This window comes from Natrix helvetica (assembly GCF_964273705.1).
Source record: "Natrix helvetica genome assembly, chromosome: 4".
Taxonomy (NCBI): Eukaryota; Metazoa; Chordata; class Lepidosauria; order Squamata; family Natricidae; genus Natrix; species Natrix helvetica.
Window position 1 is genome coordinate 82,549,187 of NC_138550.1, and position 20,764 is coordinate 82,569,950.

Below are 20,764 nucleotides of genomic sequence, written 5' to 3' on the forward strand. Positions count from 1 at the left end.
TGAACATAAAATACCATATTTTTCGGACTATAAGTCGCACCGGAGTATAAGACGCGCCATGATTTTGAAGAGGTTTTTTTTTTTTACTCTGCAGACCTCCCAAACCCTCTGAACGCCTCTCTTTTTTGTAAAAAAGGGGGGCATGCAGAGCTTTGGGAGGTTTGTAGAATGCTCCTAGGGGCTGGGTGGCCAAAAATGTTTTACTCGTTTTTGCCCTCCCCAGCCCCCAGGAGCACTTTGCAAGCCTCCCAAACCCTCTCCATGGCCATTTTTGCAAAGGGGGCAGGATTTCGCCAGGCCAAAAATGCTTTATTCAGTGTATAAGATGCACCCAGATTTTCACCCTCTTTTTTGGGGGGGGAGGTGCATCTTATAGTCCGAAGAATACGGTACATTTGCTCTACTAAGGCTCTGATTTTTCTCCCTTTCACCTTAGAACAATCCCAGCAATAAAATGGTGAATTCCAGCAGTACTGTCACAGGAACCCACATCAAAAAGTTCACTTTTGTCTGCATGGCCCTCTCTTTAACGGTAAGAAATCAACTGTCTTATTACTGCTTTTAAAATTAACCCCATTTAAACCACTCTCCTTCCACATTCTTTACCAGGATATACATAGTTATCTATCCACTACTCCGCCTCTGTTAGGTATGCAACATTTTATCCTAATCTTCCAGAACTACTAGAAGAATACTAGAAGAATTATCTGGAGACTGGCTGATGATCTTCCTGGCTGGAAATTCTATAACCATTTTCCCAGAACCATTGTCAGTATCTCCATTGGCAGTAAACACTACATTTTGGAGCATAAGTACATGTAGGATCTGTCCTCTTGCGGTTACTGAATAGGTCAGCAACAAATATTTGTTTGATTGCACTCCCTACATTTTGGCCACTACTGCTGTGGTTCTGCATTTTAGACACTCTTTCGATTGCCACATTCAGCATTCAGATTTCCAAGAACTGATTACAAAATGAATTATTCATCCTTTTCTGTAAATTTGAAAGACATATAGCCAGAGGTTTATTCAAAGTCAAGCTATCTGAGTTTATTATTTTTCACCACAAAAATTTTTTATTAGGTTATAAAGTAATATAAAATGCAAAATACAAAAGAAAACAAAAGAGCAGCGAGAGGAGAGGGAATCTGAGTTTATTATTGTGTGTGTTGATTAGCAAAACACGAGGATTTTTTCCATCCTGACTTGGAGATGCTAGGAATTGTCCTTGTTTGCAAAGCAGGTGCTTTCTTAGGATGTTGTTCCTTGGAATAGTATTTTTAAATTACAGGTGTAAACATTGGGAATTTGGTGTTAAAATCCTTCTGAATTTGTCTTTTCTCCTTCAAATCAGTCACAAGGCAATTTTACTGAGAAAAAATAAATAAATATCAGACAAAAGCAAACGGAATCTGAATAAAAGAGACCTGTAACCATCTTGGAATATAATGTGCACATTGCTATATCTCAGTAATTTAACTTTAAAGAATTTAAATGGACTTAATATTGGTCTCTGAAATCTTACAAACAGGAATTGCAATGTAGCCCTCTTGAGTAAATAAAAAAGTGAAAAGGAACTTCATAGTTATGTAGTATTCTTGCTAATAAATACTTGCTATTTTAGACTATCATTGTTATATTATAGCATAAGACGGCACAACAATAACATTCAAACCTTTTATGAAAAAGTTATCAGTTGAACTCCATCACTAATCTTCTTGTTAGATATTAGCAACTGTTATAATAGTTTCCACCAAGATCCTCTGTTCCGATGGGAACAGAGATTCAATCTAATTGGTCGAAGGGTCTGACAGCTCCCTATAAAAGGGCTGCTGTCAGACTGTACCTTCGCTGGATTGTACATGCTTGTTCTGTTACAATAAAGAGCTGTTGTTGCCTAAGCCTGAGTGTGCCTTTCTATTATCCAATCTAACACTGGTGACGAAGGTGGGATTGGAAGGCAACTAGGTGAAACAAAAAGAGCATAGCGCGGCTTGGAGCAGCCATTTTTGAGTGGCAAACTCAAAACACCCTCAGAACACAAAATGGCCATGCACGCCCCACCGACTCCATACGATCCAGTCAGCAAGCACTGGGAATTGTATTTGCTGAGGTTCGAATGCTTCCTCGAAGCCAACGACCTCATGGGCCTTTTTGAAGGCTGCAAGAAAAACATGTTCCTGGCTTGCTGTGGACGGGAAGTGTTTGAAACAGCCAAAGACCTATCAGAGCCAACGCCGCTCCAATTGGTCGCTTGGTCAGTGCTCCAACAGACGCTGAGGACACACTATGCTCCCAAGCTGTCTAAGCACGTCCGCTGGCACGAATTTAATATTCGCAATCAGAAGGAAGGCGAATTGATCAACAAGTATGTTGCGGCGCTAAGAAAAACCGCAGGGTACTGCGAGTTCAGCGAACTGGACGAACTCATACTAGACCGCATCATATGCGGTGTGCAGTACATTAATTTAGAGAGGAGATTACTTGCCAAATCTAATCTCACTCTACAAATTGCCTTGGATGAAGCCAGGGCATCCGAATTGGCCATTAAGTCTACAGAAACCCTGCAGCGCCAAAGCACTCCACAAGACGCGTGAAAGAGCGCACTCGTATATCGCGAGGCTGCAGAGGCCAAGAGCTCAGAAAACAAAGATGACAGCTGCCGCATGTGCAGTAGCCGCACCAAGCTGCCATGCAAATTCAAACCCACTTTGCGCAAGCTGCAGAGGAGACCATGCCAGATCGTTTTGCCATTTCCGTGATGCCATATGCCAGCGTTGCGAGCGACAGGGGCACATCGCCAAGGTTTGCAGAAGTGAGCACTGAAGGTCACAGTCCTCATCAAGGGCTCTCCATGCGAGATGGAGATCGACACGGGGTCATCACTGACCATCATGCTGTGGTCTACACTCAAGCAGGCTATCCCTAGCCTGAAGAAGCAGCATCTACGTGCCCCTGACATCCGCCTTCACGATTACCAGGGCAACCGAGTCCCCATCGTGGCCCAGGGCGCCTTCCGGGTGCAATTCAAAAACTTCAACAGCTAGCTCCCAGTGATGGTGGTCAGCGGTGACCTGCAGAGCCTCCTGGGGCTTGACTGGTTCGAAGCTCTGGGCCTAGAAGTGACCAGTAACAACGCCCTGAAAGATGGATTCGCTGAAGAATTCTTTAAGGAGTTCGAGGATGTCTTCAGCACCAGTCTAGGTAAGTATGTGGGGACTCCAATCTCTTTTAATTTGGACCCCAACATAGCCCCCATTAGGCTAAAACCCAGGAGAATACCTTTCGCTCTCCACCCTAAAATTGATCTGGAAATTGACAAGCTCATAGGCCAGGGAATCCTAGAGCTAGTTGATCACGCATGCTGGGAGACCCCTATAGTGGCACCTGTCAAATCTGATGGGTCTGTCAGCATCTACGTGGACTACAAGTGCACAATCAATAAAGCGTTACAACAAAGTGCGTATCCTGTATCCATTGTACAGCATTTATTACATTCCTTAGGCCCCAGCAAAGTATTCGCTAAATTAGACATGGCGCAGGCATACCAACAATTGCCTGTAGATGGTGCTATGACGGAGGCCCAAACCATTGTGACAGGGGTGCATTCAAATGTCACCGCCTGTAATTTGGAATTAGTATCACCCCTGGACTATTCCAAAGCGTCATGGAATGGCTTTTGCAGGGGATTCCAGGAGTCATCCCCTATTTTGATGACATCTTGGTATCGGCTGCAAATGTGCAACTTTTCAAATGTTTAAGAACTGTTTTGACCAGAATTAGAGACAAAGGCCTCCATCTCAAAAAAGAAAAATGCCAAATTAACATGCCAAGGGTTGAATTCCTAGGGTACCTCATTGACAGCTCTGGGATTCACCCGACCACTAAAAAAATTAAAGCAATCTAGGACACTCCTACACCTCGCAATGCAGGCATTCCTTGGGTTCCTTAATTTCTACAGCGTCTTCCTTAGACAGAAGGCTACCGTTGCTGAGCCCTTACATCGTCTCCTGGCAAAGAACGCAAAGTGGTCCTGGGGCAGAGCCGAAGTTGCCGCATTTGCCGTGGTAAAAAGACTACTGTCAGCAGACACGTTCCTGGTTCAGTACAGCCAGACCCTGCCACTTGTTTTAACTTGCGACGCTTCCTCGTTTGGCGTCGGAGCCGTCCTCAGCCACCGCATGCCCAATGGAACCAAGGCACCCATTGCTTATTACTCAAGGACCTTGTCCGCTGCCGAGTGGAACTACAGCCAGCTGGACCGTGAGGCTTTGGCTGCAGTGGCTAGTGTAAAAAGGTTCCATGAGTACCTCTACGGCTGTGATTTCAAACTCATCAGAGACCACAAACCACTACTGGGATTGCTGGCTCGGGACCTGTGTCATTGTCGTCGCGAATGACCAGATGGACTATTTTCCTCGCGGCCTACACCTATCGCCTCGTCCATCGACCAGGCTCAACCTTGGGGCATGCCGACACTTTGAGTCACTGCCCGCTGCCAGAACTACTTGCGGGCCCTACCCCCGAGACACCAGTCCTTCTTATTGACTGTTTAGACACTGGTCTCGTCTCGTCTAGTGACGTTGCCCGCCACTCTGCAAGAGACTCCACAATCAAACAAGTTTTGAACTGGATGTGGGGGGGGGGGGTGGCCCAAGGGGCCTGTTGGGTCTGATTTCAAAATGTATTATTGTAAAAGAGATGAATTGTCTGTTATTAATGGCTGTTTGCTGTGGGGGGACCAGGTCATTGTTCCACCCAAACTGTGCATTGCAGTGTTAGAGGCTTTACACGTAGGGCATCCTGGAATTGTCAGGATGAAGTCTTTGGCTAGGAGTTACGTGTGGTGGCCTAACAAGGACAGGGAGATTGAAGAATGGGTGGCTATCTGCACATTATGCCAGGAGTCTAGACCAGCTCCCCCAGAGGCGCCCGCTAAGGAATGGGAGTGACCTCAAGCACCATGGTCTAGGGTGCACATAGATTTTGCTGGCCCAGTTCATGGCCAGACATTCTTAGTAGTTGTGGATGCCTACTCGAAATTGCTAGAGGTAGTCCTCATGACCTCCACTACGGCAGAAGCGGTATCAAGGTACTACAGAGACTTTTCTCCACACACGGCCTGCCCGATGTCCTGGTCTCTGACAATGGGCCCCAATTCACGGCCATGCAATTCAAGACCTACTCCGGCCTCCAATGGTCAGGCGGAGAGAATGGTGAGATCCGCAAAAGAGGCCCTATCCAGGATGGGCCCGGGAGATTGGCAAACACTGGATGATCATTATCTTCTAATTCAACACATCACGCCAAGTGCTACTATGGGGAGAAGCCCCTCCAAGCTTCTCATGGGTCGCCAGTTAAGGTGCCACTTAGACCGGCTACACCCAAACTATTCTGCCGCATCACCCCCAGACTCAACAAGCAAAATTTGGGATTGTAGCGCAGGGGATTCAGTTTACGCCCACAATTATGCCGGTGGAACTCTGTGGATTCCTGCCACAGTGATAGGCATCACCGGGTCTCGCTCTTATCTCGTAGAGCTCGAGGATGGTCAGAATTTGAGAAGGTACGTTGACCAACTCCGTGGCCGCCTCTCCAACTCCACTCTTTGTCAGCCAGAGCTAAGTCCTGCACGAGTTAGCCAAAGCCCTACCCAAAAGTAGCACGAAGTCACTCCTTCAAACCCGAAGACACCAGATACTTATCTACTTATGTTGCAGGCCCAAAGCAAGGTCTGAGCGAACCGGCTCTAGAAGCTCCAGCCACGGCCTATGAAAGATTCCAGGAGCCTCCACCAGGCAAAGCTACAGGGCCAATAGGTCCATCCGACCTGTCCAAACAATATCCTCCAACTGAACTGCACAGGTCTGGCAGAGCTACCAAAAAGCCCACCTACCTGCGTGACTATGTCACCAGTTGGTTGATTCCATCTGAGAAGGGAGGGGTATTAGATATTAGCAATTGTTATAATAGTTTCCACCAAGGTCCTCTGTTCCGGCGGGAACAGAGATTCAATCTCATTGTTCGAAGGGTCTGACAGCTCCCTATAAAAGGGCTGCTGTCAGACTGAACCTTCACCGGATTGTACATACTTGTTCTGTTACAATAAAGAGCTGTTATTGCCTAAGCCTGAGTGTGCCTTTCCATTACCCGATCTAACACTTCTCATTACCTTTTCTTTCCTTTTCAGCAAGTGTGGTTGCCTATATATTGGGGATTGGCTTCTAAAAATAGATATTCATTGTGCGTTAGTGCTTATTCTTAATCAAAAATCTCATTAATCTTCTTAATTAGACAGGTCCTTTATTTATCCTTGAGTCTCCCAGCTGTTCATTATCCGCCTTAAGTCTTTATGTTCATAAATTAAAATGCTTGTGTATGAAAACCTTGAATAAGACACATACAAATGTGTTGACTTCTACTAAATATTATTACTGATTAATGATTCCTGTTTTAATATTTATTTAAGACTTTTTCATTGTTGGTTTTACTGCACACCACCTGGAGTCACATTTATGAGATGGGCAGCTGTATAAATTTGATAAATAAATCCTGAACAATATGTGGAATGATAGGTCTTTAGTAGTTTCTGGGCTTGGTTGTTTCCTTGCAGACATTCCATTACCCAAACTAGGTAACATGAGTGCTGGTAAGAGAGTAGGATTTGCTCTCAATTTATATTCTAGTAGTTTGTCCTGTCAGTGTTGGTGGGAGTGGCCTTGGAGGATCTTTGGTTCAGCTGTTTATTATTAGCTTGTTTGGCAGTTCCTTGATTAATCTATGCTCACCTGGGTGTTGATTGCTAATGGGGAGGTGTTTTGGGGAGTTTAGTCATTTTGTTCTCCTACAGAGCATCAAGGACCCCTCATTTCAACCCAGAGTTATCAATAATCTTCTTTATCAATATTTGTGAAATGCCTGAGCTTTCTTGGGAAGTTTGGTGAACTAAATAAAATGCTACTGTCAATATTTTAACAGCAAAGTACTTTATATTATTAGACTAGGAGAAGTCTGGGTTTTACCCTTATAATAAACATACAGTGCCTACATTCTAGTCAAACAGGTTCTTAATCCATTTTTTGGACTAGTAATCAAACAGCTTGGATAGTTCTCAGCATCTTTCAGGTGTACTTTTAAGAAAAAAAGAGATTGTTTAGCATATTACTCCCCCATTATAATGGTCTTTCTATTTTTGGGACATATTCTTCTCTCTCTAAAAGTAGTTCTCAACTTATGACTGGTCACTTAGCAACCATTGAAAGTTACAACAGAGTCCTCCCTATACAGAATGTGACTCTTCCCTCCCCCCTGCCCCAAAATTTCCAAGGTGTCCTCGTCTAGGCTTTCCTGCTCGATCTATGGCCGTGATGGTGAACGTATTGCATGCGTGTCTTTGAGGGCATGTGAGCCATTGCCCTAGGTCAGCTGCATTTTTGGCCTTCAAAGAGCCTTCAGAGGGCTGGGGGAGGCTGTTTTCACCCTCCCCAGGCTTCAGGAAAGCCTCTGGAGCCTGGAGAGGGTGAAAAACAGCTTACCAGAAGTTCAGAAACGATCCATTTCTGGCTTCCGGAGGGCTGCCAAGGGAGGCTGTTTTTGCCCTCCCCAGGCTTCAGGAAAGCCTCCAAAGCTTTGGGGAAGGGCAAAAAACAGGCCTACCAGAAGTTCGGAAATGGGCCACTTCCCGGGAGGAGGCTGTTTTCGGCATCCCCAGGCCTCGGAAAAGTGTCAGAAGCCTGGGGAGGGCAAAAAACGGGCCTACCAGACCTACTGGAAGGCCAGAAACAGTCTGTTTTCGGTTTCTGGGGTGCCGTGGGAGGCCGTTTTTGCCCCACCCAGGCTTCAGGAGGAAGGGGGGACCTGCACATGTGCAGGGGGACAGCAGGGGGGTAGATCAGATTTTTCTCTGTAGTTTTCATGTACAGAGAAATGTAAATGACATTTGTAAACTACTTTGGTAGCAGTTGTATCTTAAAAAGTAAAATTTCCAAATAAATTCTAAATGTACAGGTAGTCCTCGACTCACAACCACAATTGAGCCCAAAATTTATGTTGTTAAGTGAGTTTTGCCCCATTTTATGACCTTCCTTTCCACAGTTATTGTTCTGTCCCGTGATTCCAATGAATATGCAGACCCAGGCTTGGCTGTCTGCCATGATTAATTACATAGATAAAGCCACCCCTTGGCTGGGAGCCTAGAAAGTTCTCTTCACAAACACAAGATAACACTTACAGAAGGCTTTCGCAACAGCTTGAATATAGACTGTTGTCTCCTGCAAAGATTCCCCTCCCTTCACTCCACTTATAAACTTTGGGAGGGGCCACACCCTTAACCAGCTGTCCCTACTTCCTTCTATGATGTCTTCTCCACAGCTGTTCCTGTCTCCTATCAATTCGATGTCTGTGCACATCAGGGACAACCTCCCTCTGTTCCTCCTCATTGTTCCCTGATTCAGATGCCACCTGGTGGCCAACAGGCTTCTCTATTTCCTGCTTTGACTCCAAACACCCTCCAGAGTCTTCCTCATCCTCCAAAGCAGTTCCATAATGGTCTGAGCTGTCAGAGTCCACCAACAACTCAGCCGGTCACTGCTGGACCACAACAGTTATTAAGTGAATCACTGCATTGATAAGTTAATAACCTGGTTATGAAGTGAATCTCGCTTCCTCATTGACTTTGCTTGTCAGAAGGTTGCAAAAGTTGATCACATGACCTTGGGACACAGCAACCGTCATAAGTATGAACCAGTTGCCAAGCTTCTGATTTCTGATCACATAATCATTGGTGGGCTGAAAGGCCAGGTTATCCAGTCTAAAGTCATGGGAAGTGATGCAGTTTCACTAGTGAGCTTCTTTCCCTTATTGGAATAAAGGTCAAATTTTCATCTGGAAAGAAAACTAATTAGGCAGTGACATATGTCATGGAGGGTCATAAGTAGCCAGAAGACAGAGGTGTCCTTCAGTCAACCTCATCAGCTTCAGAGGAGCATAAGCTTTTCCTGTCAGCTGTGCAAGCTGCAGCAGTAGTCACTTCCCTTTTGAAACATACAAATTTTTTGTGCGGGGGGGGAGGGATATGTATGTTGAAATTGACTATCACCATAGTGCATGTACTATGGGGTCCTAAGTGTTTGCACATAGTAGGAAAAGTCTCCTATGTGCAGATAGTTGGAAAAGTCTGAAGCTTTAAAGAGCGATTGATCAGAAGCTACTGAGGTAGACAAGAGAATAGGCTGACTTGATATGATCAGACAGAAGCCTCTGTTTTTTCTCTGTAGAGAGAAACAGATGGAAGAAACTGCATTAGGTAATGAGAGAGTATCTGCTGGACATTGGAATGATTTATGAGATGGATGTGTACAAGTTGACATAACAGATTTATATGCCGAACAGTTTGTTCTGTGCTTAGGCCTCTCTCATCAAGTTGAAGCAGTCCTGGTTGCATATGTTGTATTCTTTGTGTAAGATGAAGGTGCATTTTTTAAAAAAGTTACTTGTTCATTTCTTAGCACTAGTTTATTTTTTTCTGCTGAAAGAATTAATACATGCCATATTGACATAGATGTGTGAACACCGCCACATACATTTCTTCACATGAGAAGAGCTGTAGCCTAATTAAATGAAATGATATACTATATATATTCTATCTTAAAATATTTTCGGATTGGTTTGGCTAAAAGTCCCTCCAAATATTTTCTCAATAGAGTGGCTCAGATCCAGAATTAGTCAGATCCTTAAAACAAATCTCTGAATCTGTGAACTATAAATAAAACCTTTAAATCAAAGAACTCTGTGGATTACGGCTAACTTCAGTCTAATTAATTTTTAATAATTCACCCTGAGATCTTGATCAACAAATAATGAATAATTTTGTCTGAAATATTCCTATTGCAATTTTTTTGTTATTTTTTAACAAAGAAGTAACCCTTCAACCCACAGTGTGCTATCTAAGTTGAATTAGATGAACAACAGTTTCTTCATTTTCAGTCATTAGAAACTAGATTCATTCGCACGTTAAGTTAGAAAAGGAAATATATTTAACTTCCAAAAGACAAAGGCAATTTTCTTAATTTTATTTTAGTTAATTTAACTAAATTTATAAAACTGTTTTAGTTACCAAATTACAGTTTTAAAGTTTTAAGTTAAGCTTAAAAAGTGAAGGAACATATGCCAAAAACGTGAGGAAAATCAACCTTTCTAAAATAAAGTTAATTCTATTTTAGTATGAGAATTTATAATTTGATGTTTTAAATGGTTATTAGATTCTGACAGTTACAGATTTAGGCAGTGATGGGCAGCCTAAAAATTTAAAGTAAATAAACTGCTACAATATATGTATAAAGTGTACAATATTTTAGAAAGACTCATATATTATTATAAATGTATGTATGGTTGTACTTATACAGTATAAGTTTAAAAGCATATTTAGTAGGGTTGTGCAATGTGATAGTCTTGGAAGATTTCATTTTAAAGTGGGTTTTTTTTTTGATTAAATCTGCAAACCTCTCAATTGTGCTTGAAAATGAATGACCAAAGATATTAAAATAGAAGAACATTAGCAGCATATTTATTAAGTCAGAAATATAACAAGGAAATGTTAATCTGGCTTTAAAAGTATATATTTACTAGATTTTAACAGGGAAGTTTAGGTCAGCAGGCAAAATGGAGTTACGGGACTCTCAAAGGGAAGTTAAACCTGGAATTTTTCAAGCAGGGGAAATATTGGCAATATGGAGCAAGAATATTATTTTAAATAAAATATTAATTTTGTTTTAAATAAAATAATAAGCTTGTAAGTCTAATGACTTACCTCCAGTGATCATAGCAGCCACTAAACATACTGTAAGTTGGAGGTGCTTTGAAAGCTGAAGTTCTATATTTTAAAAACCAATGGCACATTTAGCTAATTAAGAGACAATATCTAATCATGAACTATTATCTTCCAACTCTTCCAGCTCTGCTTTGTAATGTTTTGGACGCCTAATGTATCTGAGAAGATCTTGATCGACATCATTGGAGTTGATTTTGCTTTTGCAGAGCTCTGTGTCATTCCTCTTCGCATCTTCTCCTTCTTTCCCGTTCCAGGTATGTAGAAAACAGAAGAAATGAATTGTACAGACTGTTTACATTAACCCAAAGCTTTTTTTTTTTTTGCTTTGCATAACAATCCACCAAAAGGCAACACTTGTAGAAATAAATCTCCGAGTTGGTGCAATCAACCTTTATGACTTGTTCAGAGCTTCCAGTTAGAGAATGTGTCAGTCGATTCTGGGTAAAGAAAAGCTCTTCACACATACAAAGCCACACATCCAAACAAGACTCATCCATAACTCTTAGGACATTATTTAATTTGCTGTGCACAGGGATTTTAGAGGAAGTTATTATTGTGAAAATACAACGGGCACAAATTCTTGCAGTTTTCTTAGCAACATTTGCAGAAGTGCCTCGTTAATATCACCTTCCTAGACTTGAGACAGTGATTGACCCAGTCACCCAGATGGCTTCCATGCATAAGGCAAGAATAAAACTCATCTCCTTTTAGTCCAAGGCATTACTGATTTGACCATACTTAAAATTAAAGGCAAATAAAATAAAAATATGTTTACCCAGAAGGGAACAAAAACAAAGCAAAAATAAGCACACTAAGATCTTCAAATATATTGAGAGCCGACATTTTAATATCACAGTTTAAAGTAAAGTAAAGTGAAGAAAAGGCTTCACCTGGAATATGAAAAACACACCATAACAAGGCATACCTCTGAAGACAATGTTTCACCATTAGCTCACCAAGAAAGTATTTTCCTTGTTTCCCAGCTGTTTGGTTCTACTTGGGAGAAGATTTACAGTACAGAACCTCTGGAAGGATCTTCAACTATTGACTTCTGGTTGAGATTTTGAATATTAAAACTAGCATTTTAATGTGGGTGTGAACACATAATGAGAATCATGGCAGAATAAGGCATTAGATAATGGAACTGCCCCAGCCAAATTATTGCTCTCGCATTCAGCCATGTATACTTTCTTCTGTATCCATAGTTGAATGCCATGTATACAGGATAATTCCAACTACTTTAAATTAAAATGTAAACTATGAGGCAGTACAGATTAATTCCAGATAAAATAAAGGTCCCCAGTCTAAGCAAGTCTGTATTCATATCAGGAGCACCTACACAGCTAACCAAAGGGTGTGTCTGGATTGAAAGAATTTGCCAGTGACAATTCCATTGCTCAAGGGGCACCCAATTGCCAAAAGTAATGCAATTTTCGGGCAGACTCCTTTAATGTTCCCTAATCTGAGCAGGACCAAATCTGGAATCAGTTGTGTTAATACCCCATCTTTTAAGTTGAAGAAGGTGGATCAAACCTTTACTAGAAATGTGTTATTTTGAGAGGGCACCAAACTATATTACAAGGATCTTAGTTTAGTATATTAGCCAAAGGATTTTTTTTATTGGCAAATCTTTTTTTTAAGCAACGGAGAAATCAGATTTTGCTACTGATAGTGTATCGTAATTCCAGCTATTTACTTATTTGTTTACAGCTTCTTTAATCATGAATAATGCTCATTTTCTTATGTAGTTCAGACCTTCATGTGATACCTGATAAAGAAAGGCAATCATTTTTTTCCTAGAGGAAACTAGAATTGTCTCTTAGAGGTTGAGCATGTATCCGAGGTTTTGCTACCAGTAATCGTTCTTTCTGTGTCTTCTTCTTTAGTCACAGTAAGAGCACATTTGACAGGATGGTTGATGACCTTGAAAAAGACGTTTGTCCTAGCTCCTAGCTCAGTACTGCGCATCATTGTTCTCATCACCAGTTTGATTGTGCTGCCTTATTTAGGGTAAGTTATACTCTGTTAGCCTTTTGTATTTTTGTCAATGATGTCATACTATCCATTGCATTAAACCACAATATTCTCCATCCACATCCAATTGCTACTTGGCTGAGTCACAGTTCAACTGTGCATAGAATTGCTTATTGGTTGAAAGGAAGGACAAAGGGAGGGAGGAATGCTGTCATCTCAGAAAAGATTTATTGGGAAACTCTGCCAACAATTATACCCATAGTGATATCTTTCCACATTAAATGCTTTTGTGTATGTGGTGATAATTTAAATCAGGGTTTGCTTCAGCTGTTTGTTGGAGCAGACAAACTTTTTGTGAGCATGGGCCACCTTTCTGTTTTTCTCAATTGCTTTCGCAAATGGAAAGACTACTCTGCATTTCTTCTAGGACAGAGCTAATATTTTTAATGGGGATGGAGCTTTGTAAAGCCATAAGGAACATTCCAAAGAATTTGCAAAGAATTGGAAGTAGTTAAGTCTAGATGCAGGCCAAACAGACTTAGTTTGGATATAGAATTACTTGCAGTTGAGGTTTAGAGTTGATGAAGTGTCCCTAAAAGTTGATTGAAACGGTTGCTTGCCTCAGTTATTTTCCCCCGCATTAATTTTGGCTGATATATATTTATCTGCAACAAGCTTTGATAAAGAAACTCATTTCTGTGCATTATTTCCCAAATGTGTGACTTTGCTGCATTTTGGGCACACTAAAATGACTGATTAGATTATGACTTTAGGACTCTAATTTTTAGAATATATATGTTCAATTTTCAAATGGAAATCCCAACCCAGATACAGTAGTAATATGATGGAGGGGCAGAGATCTTCCTGCATGGAGGATACACATTTCAGAATTGTAAGAGTGTGCATAGTTCTCTTTCTTTCTGTCAGGAAAACTATTATTGCAAGATGTTGGAAGATGACTCTAAAGCATAGATTTTGTGATTAGGTTGTGTGGCAGGCTAAGAATCAGGCATATATACAGGGTAGCACCCGATACTCGTTTTCACTTCTCATCTACATGGCAGCTGGGAGGAATAAGTAATCAGACATTAGTCTATTTATGAATTTTTGAGTTACAAACTTTCATCAATATGAACAGATCTGTCTGCAACTTTAACCTAGGAGGTCCCAGAAGTTGGAAGATCAGTTTACAGCACACCATATACATATACTTGTTTGGACCTGCGAACAAAATGGAACGTAACCTATGTAGAGCACTTCTGTAGTTCTATATTATTGCTTATGACACTAACACATGACCTTTTTTGCTACCTAGTCCTCCGTTGTATATACACATTCTTTGGCCATACAGTTTTTGTTTCAATATTTGAATTTTTTGCTTTATTTTTCCCTAATAACCTATTCTTTCCTATAACACCCACAGCCCTTACATTGTCTATATTACCAGTCATAATTTTGGCCCCCTTCTCTTTAGGAGGTCCTTCCCACTTGGAGCCTCTCTTCCATCATGAGGACATGGTTTCCCCAGCCTTGCATTCCCCCCCACCCCCGCCTCATAACCAGAACAATCTGTCTGCATGTTATTGTGCTGGTAGTAATCAAACTTTAACATTACCATCAATGACTGGACCTGGGGAAATTTTGGGGACTGATATCAAGGCAATTGTTTTAGTTTTTAACATTATACATAAAGAACATTAGATAATGAATGTAACCAAACTTTGATCATTCTAATAATCTTTATTGTTGAAATGAGAGAATAGCATGTATCTCTTTCTCATATTCTTAGGGTCCATGGAGCTACTCTAGGTGTAGGATCACTTCTTGCTGGCTTTGTAGGAGAATCAACTATGGTTGCAATAGCAGCTTGTTATGTCTATCAAAAACAGGTAAGACATTCTCTCAAGAAACAGACTTCTTGTTTATCTGCTTGTACCTTCAGCCTACAGTAATGGCGATGACTTCTGAAGACCAGAAATGGTCTTTTGAACTGAAGACTGTTTGTTATAGGCATGTTACTGAATTTTTTGCTGTGTACAGTAGAGCAGGGGTCACCAACCTTTCAGACCTCAGGGACCACTAAATTCATAATTTTAAATCCCACGGGCCACTAATACGAATCCAGGGCGCTGCTCGCTGAAGTGCCTGGATTCCCAGTGACAGGATGGGATCCTTCAGGCACTTAGCTTGGCCACCTGTTTCTCTCTCTTTCTCTCCCACCTCTCTCTTTCTCTCGCTCATCTCTTTCTCTCTCTCTCATCTCTTTCTCTCTCTCCCCCTCTCTTTGTCTGTCTGTCTCTTTCCCCCATCTCTTTGTCTGCCTGTCTATCTCATCTCTCTCTCTCTCTTTCTCTCCTCTCTTTCTCTCATCTCTCTCTCTATCTCTCATCTTTCTTTTTCTCTCTCTCTCTCTCTCTGATTCTGATTTTCTGGCACTCTCCGGGTCTCGCAGGTGATTCTTTGGCCTTTGTTGGTGCTGGATGCATCTCGGTTGCTCAGGGAGACACACAGCCTGCTCTGTGTCCTGAGACACTCTCCTGACCCGGCTGCAGCCATGTCCACATCATAATGCACTCCAGGAGGCAGAGGAGATGCCGTTTCCCCCATTGTGAAGCATGCTAAATTTAACTGTGCTGCAAGAGCAGTGAGCAGGCCATGGAGGTGCCAACAGCAGCGGTGGAGAGAAACGGCTGGGCTGGGCCAGTTTCTCAGGGCTGAGAGGAAGTCGCCAGAACCCAGAACATGTTCCTCCTGACAATCCTGATGACATGGGTGGTAGAAACAGTTGGAGGAAGGCAATTCCTCACATTTCCTGACCGCATGTGACTAACCTTCACCTTGAATTGTACCCATAAGCATATTGGATGCCAGTGAAACTCACAAAGTAAAGATATAATATGGGTGTTTTAAGATATACTCATTGTTACTCAAGCTGCCACATTCTGCCCTCACATCCTGGACATAAACTGTTTCAACTCCTTTCCTTGGGATGCCATTGCAGGCCAAAACAACCAGACACAGGGTGCAGTTTTTTCCACTCATGCCATCACTCTGTAAACACCTAATTCCCACAGTACTGTCTTATGTCTTAGTATATTTACCCATATTGTATGAACTGTAATATTATTAGTGTTCTTATCCTCTCTACTACCCCTCTTATTGATTTCATCATTATTATTATGGTGGCAGAGAGGATGGTTCCACACACGCAACCTAGTTACCACACATACACAAATGAAGCTTTGCATGCTTGCCTATCGCTTGTGCGGCCAAGTTCCCAACAGGCCACGAACTGGTAGCAGTTTGGGGATTGGGGACCTCTGTCCTAGGTGATACCATTTCACCCCTGTGTTGGAAAATCTACACAGATTGCTATTTGTTTTCCAAACCCAATTGAGGTTGCTCACTTTAGTATAAAGATGTACATGGCCAAGTTACCTGGAGGATCCCCTATAAAGTCTGCCCTGCCCTCCTCAAAAGCATGGTTTGTGTAGAACTCACCATGAATATGTCCAACTTTAGCAACTAATTCTGCTTCTTCTAAGGCAGGGCAATCACTGTGTAATAAATTGCCCTTGCAGATGAGGCTGACATCCTCTTAAATAGTAATATTTAAAAAAGAGAATAAAATCCCAAACTTTAATGATTTGGCATTTATTTTTAGCACTTTATAATTTTATTTGTTAGGTGCGTGTTTATCTAAGCCATCTAGAGATCTATGAATGGCTGGAACACAGGCAGGCAGGAAGGCAAGCAAGCAACTTGCCTGCAGGTCATCTTCTATAAACGTCTTGTTTTTTTTCCCACCTAGAAAAAGAAGAGGAATGATAATGAGACTGCGACAGAAGGTGAAGACTCAGCAATGACTGACATGCCTCCAACAGAAGAAATGACGGACATCGTAGAAATGAGAGAGGACAATGAATAATAAATGAAAACTCTGCAGGGAAAACTGGAAGTTTACTTCTCTCACACTTTACTTTTAATAATGAGGCCTTGCTTCTGAAGGTTTCAGATAATGAATTCATAGCATACCAAGTATGCTGGCATGGATGAGGAACTTAAAGGAACAGTCTCTATTTTTCTTCTTCCCCTTCCAACTGATTCTGTTTTCTCATTTCATGCAATAGCAAAAGACATGGCGGCTATTCAGTAGAGGAAACTTATGTTCTTGGGATGTTATCTTTCTTTGGTCAACCAAAGTCTGTGGATTCATGGATTGTGTTGCCATCCTGCATCATCATCTTATACCTGCCCCATTTCTTTTTATTATTGTTAATGAAATATAAAAATACAACTGGGGCTTGTGGGGAGGGGGAACATTAGCTTTATTTTGCTTGCTGAAACATGACCTTACTCCTTTGATCTGTATCATGGTGGAGCCCTGAGATTGGCTTTCTTATTATTATTCGGTGTAATATATTGTATACTGCTAAGACTACCAAACAAGATCCTAAGACAAAAAAGAGTGAGAGATGAAATATCTTAAAGAGACTTTGATAAATACAGAATAAAACTAAATACAGGGTAATGCTTCTGTTTAAGGTTAATTGTTATCTACTATGATACAAAAGAGAGTTTTCCCTTTGGTAGTCAACTGTGAACCATCTGTATTACACTAACCTTGTAACTGTTTTCTAAAAACAATTGTGGACCTTTAAATCAGAAGCCTTATTACAATATTGGTGTCCTATCTAAAACTTTATATTTGATAGTGTTGTTCTCATATTTGATGCTATGCAGGATACTGTAGTTGAGATGAGGGACAAGCATTTGTTAATAGGGGTCTCTCTGAAAAGAAATGTGGCCACACACACAGACGCACATCAATATTTAAACCAAAGTAGTAATCTCTTGTGGGACAGGGGGGAAATAAGGCTATTTGTACAAACTGCTATATGTGATAACTTGTACAACGAATACAATAATATATCTTCTTCCTTTAGAAAACTTTGGATAGGACCATATTACTTTAGGAGGAACTTGCCAAAATGGAATGGTGTTAAGTAAATCAAAATCTACATTGGGAAAATGGTCCAAACAGAAATCTTGCAGTGCTGTGGAAGAGGGTCTCCGTCAGTGGAAACAGTGTTTTCATTTGTCACTCATTAACCTGATCGGACTCCTTATGCTTTGGTGACTTGGATGCGCTACAGAGCTTCCCCTTGGCCAGGCCATCGGCTTTCATGGATTGCCAGTTATATAGCTAACATGGGTTAGTGCAGTCCAAGCGCAGCTTTAACATGGGACAACACCAGCTTCCAGCTATTGATGTGGAAAGTGAAAGTGATACCCGTAATTGCTCGGGAACTTCCTGTTTTTGTCATGCAGCTGTGCACTATTAAGGGAGCTAAGTGGGACCCTCGGTACCCATGATTAATCTGGTAACTTCACATGACATTCTTAACACATAACAAAACATACTGAAACATTTCAAGGTTTCTTTAGAGAAATTATATTTTTCTATAAGCTTTACAAACAGTGAAATGATTTTATTTAATTTTGCACAAAGCTGTTTTCTAGATTTTGGAAGTGGATAGTTTTGATCAGAAGACATCTTTAAAGATAATACGTCAATCCTATATCAATATATGTGTGTATATACATACTGAATGTGTATAAATATATATACATATATATATATATATATATTGTACATTATATGTAATTTATTTTAGGTTGCAATGTCTTTTTTTCCCAAAGCTCAGTAAAAAGAAAAAAAATGCAAAACAGAGCTTGTTTGTGTGGTGAAATTTAACACTAAAGATATATATTATTTTTTGTAAATTGTCTAATTGTCAAGCCCAAGGAACCAAGAATGATGGGAGTTACTCCAGATGCTTTTTAAAATTATTACAGCTCATCTATACACAGAAATTTGCTAGATTAAAGCGTCAATCTGCAAAACTCTGACTCGCTTCCTATAGATCAAAGATTCCACACTGAGCTGCCTCTAGTCTTTGGGAAAGACTCCCTCCCTCCTGCAAGTCTGTACTACAGGGGTCCCCAATTCCCGGGCCATGTGAATGGCGGTCCTGTGCGCACACATACACAACTTGTGCAAACAATGGCCGGCGCACCCAGCTCAACGTGCAAGTTTGGCTGAGGAGGAGAGGGGAAGCAGGCTGCCTGAGTAGCAAGCTGATGTGCACACACACAACTTGACTTGCATAAGTGGCAGGTTGGTGCGCACACACAGTTTTACTTGCATGAGTAGCAGGCCGGCGCATATGCACATGCAGCTCAAGTTGCAAAACTTGCAGCAGTGTGGGCTGCCTGTGCGCCGCCCCACTGCTTGTACCAGACCAGCTGCATTCGGCCCACTCTCTGCCCTGCCAGAACCATCCACAAAACTTTCGGACCACTCTTGTACTAGTTTCCACCACCCTATCTTGCAAATCAATACTGTGTTCTGCATACAGAAATAAGAATAAGTGGTGAATACATTCAGTTTAGGATCAGCTTCTGAAACTTCAGAGCTAAATCTGTTCCACCCAATAGGTTCTTTGTTTAAAATTTATTTTGTTAATGTGAATATATGTGCGGTATTATTTTTATTTGTTTATGCACACCCAAAATGTTCCCATTTTTCTGCATTATGACTATTGAACTTAAATGAGGGAAACATTTGTAAGATGGGTTCCCTGCAGAAATGATTTACTATTTAACTAGAGATTTTATTTATTTAATATATAAATTGTATCGGACCAAATCAACAGTGGTTAACAATAATCTCCAAACTGCACTAATAAAAGCAATTATTAATAGAGCTAATAAAAATACAGGCAGTCTTTGCTTTACAACCACATTTAAGCCCATCATTTCTGTTAATTGGGTTTTAGCCCCATTTTATGACTTTACTTGTCACAGTTGTTAAGTGAATCATTGCAGTAGATAAGTTAGTAACACTGTTGCTAAATGAATCTAGCTTCCCCATTGGTTTTGTTTGTCAAAACGTTGCACAAGGATATGACCTTGGGAAACCGCAATGGTCATAAGTATGAATCAGTTGTCAAGCATCAGAATTTTGATCCCATGATCATGGGGATGCTGCAAAGACTGTAAACCCGAAAAATTGTCATAAGTGACTTTTTTTCAGTGCTGTTGTAACCATCACTAAATGAACTGTTGTAAGTTGGCGACTACTTGTACTACATAGCTAAAAAAACAAATAAAAATATTACCCCTCCATAACAGATCATAGAAAAGAAAGGGAATGAATACTCTTCACTGCCTTCCCAAAGGGGCCAAGGCTACCTCTACACGCAGCGCAGTGTAAATGATGCAGGAAACACAGTAATCTTTAGAAGATGTTCCACTGCTACACCAGAGCACAACATATTTGTTAGAAATTAGTCTTAAAATGCGGTTAGTTCTCAACTTACGACCACAACTGAGCCCAGAATTTCTGTTAAGTACGTTTTGTGCCATTTTATGACCTTGCCACAGTTAAATGAATCACTGTGGTTAAGTTAGAAACACGGCAAGCGAATCAAGCTTCTCTGTTGATTTTGCTTGTCACAAGGTCGCAAAAGATGGTCATATGACCCCAGGACAGTACATATGTCATAAGTATGAGTCAGTTGCCAAGCATCTGAATTTTGATCACTTGAGCATGGGGATGCCGCAATGATCATATGTGTGAAAAACGGTCGTAACTCCCTTTTTTCAGGGCCGTTGCAACTTCAAATGGTCACTAAATGAACTGTTGTAAGATTATCTGTAGTTTGGAGCAGCTGTTAAAGCGTGGGCCTAGAAACCAGGACATTGTGAGTTCTAAGTCCGACCTTAGGCATGAAGGCCAGCTGGGTGACCGTGGACCAGTCATTTATCTCAGCCCAACATATCTCACGGTTGTTCATGTGGGAAATAGGAAGAAGGAGTATATAAGGCAGGGGTGTCCAAACTTGGGAACTTTAAGACTTGTGGACTTCAACTCCCAGAATTCCCCAGCCAGCTGGC

General features: G+C 41.2%; 1 protein-coding gene across 1 annotated transcript in view; it reads left to right on the plus strand.

Moving 5' to 3' along the window:
- Positions 1 to 18,709, plus strand: part of ANKH (ANKH inorganic pyrophosphate transport regulator) — a 125,532-nt gene extending 106,823 nt beyond the window's left edge. The window contains exons 8-12 of the mRNA XM_081950258.1: positions 437 to 532; positions 10,953 to 11,082; positions 12,715 to 12,838; positions 14,592 to 14,691; positions 16,614 to 18,709. Coding sequence (XP_081806384.1) covers positions 437 to 532; positions 10,953 to 11,082; positions 12,715 to 12,838; positions 14,592 to 14,691; positions 16,614 to 16,730 — 567 coding nt within the window. The 3' untranslated portion in view covers positions 16,731 to 18,709. The remainder of the gene's footprint in view (positions 1 to 436; positions 533 to 10,952; positions 11,083 to 12,714; positions 12,839 to 14,591; positions 14,692 to 16,613) is intronic.
- Positions 18,710 to 20,764: the final 2,055 nt, after the last annotated feature.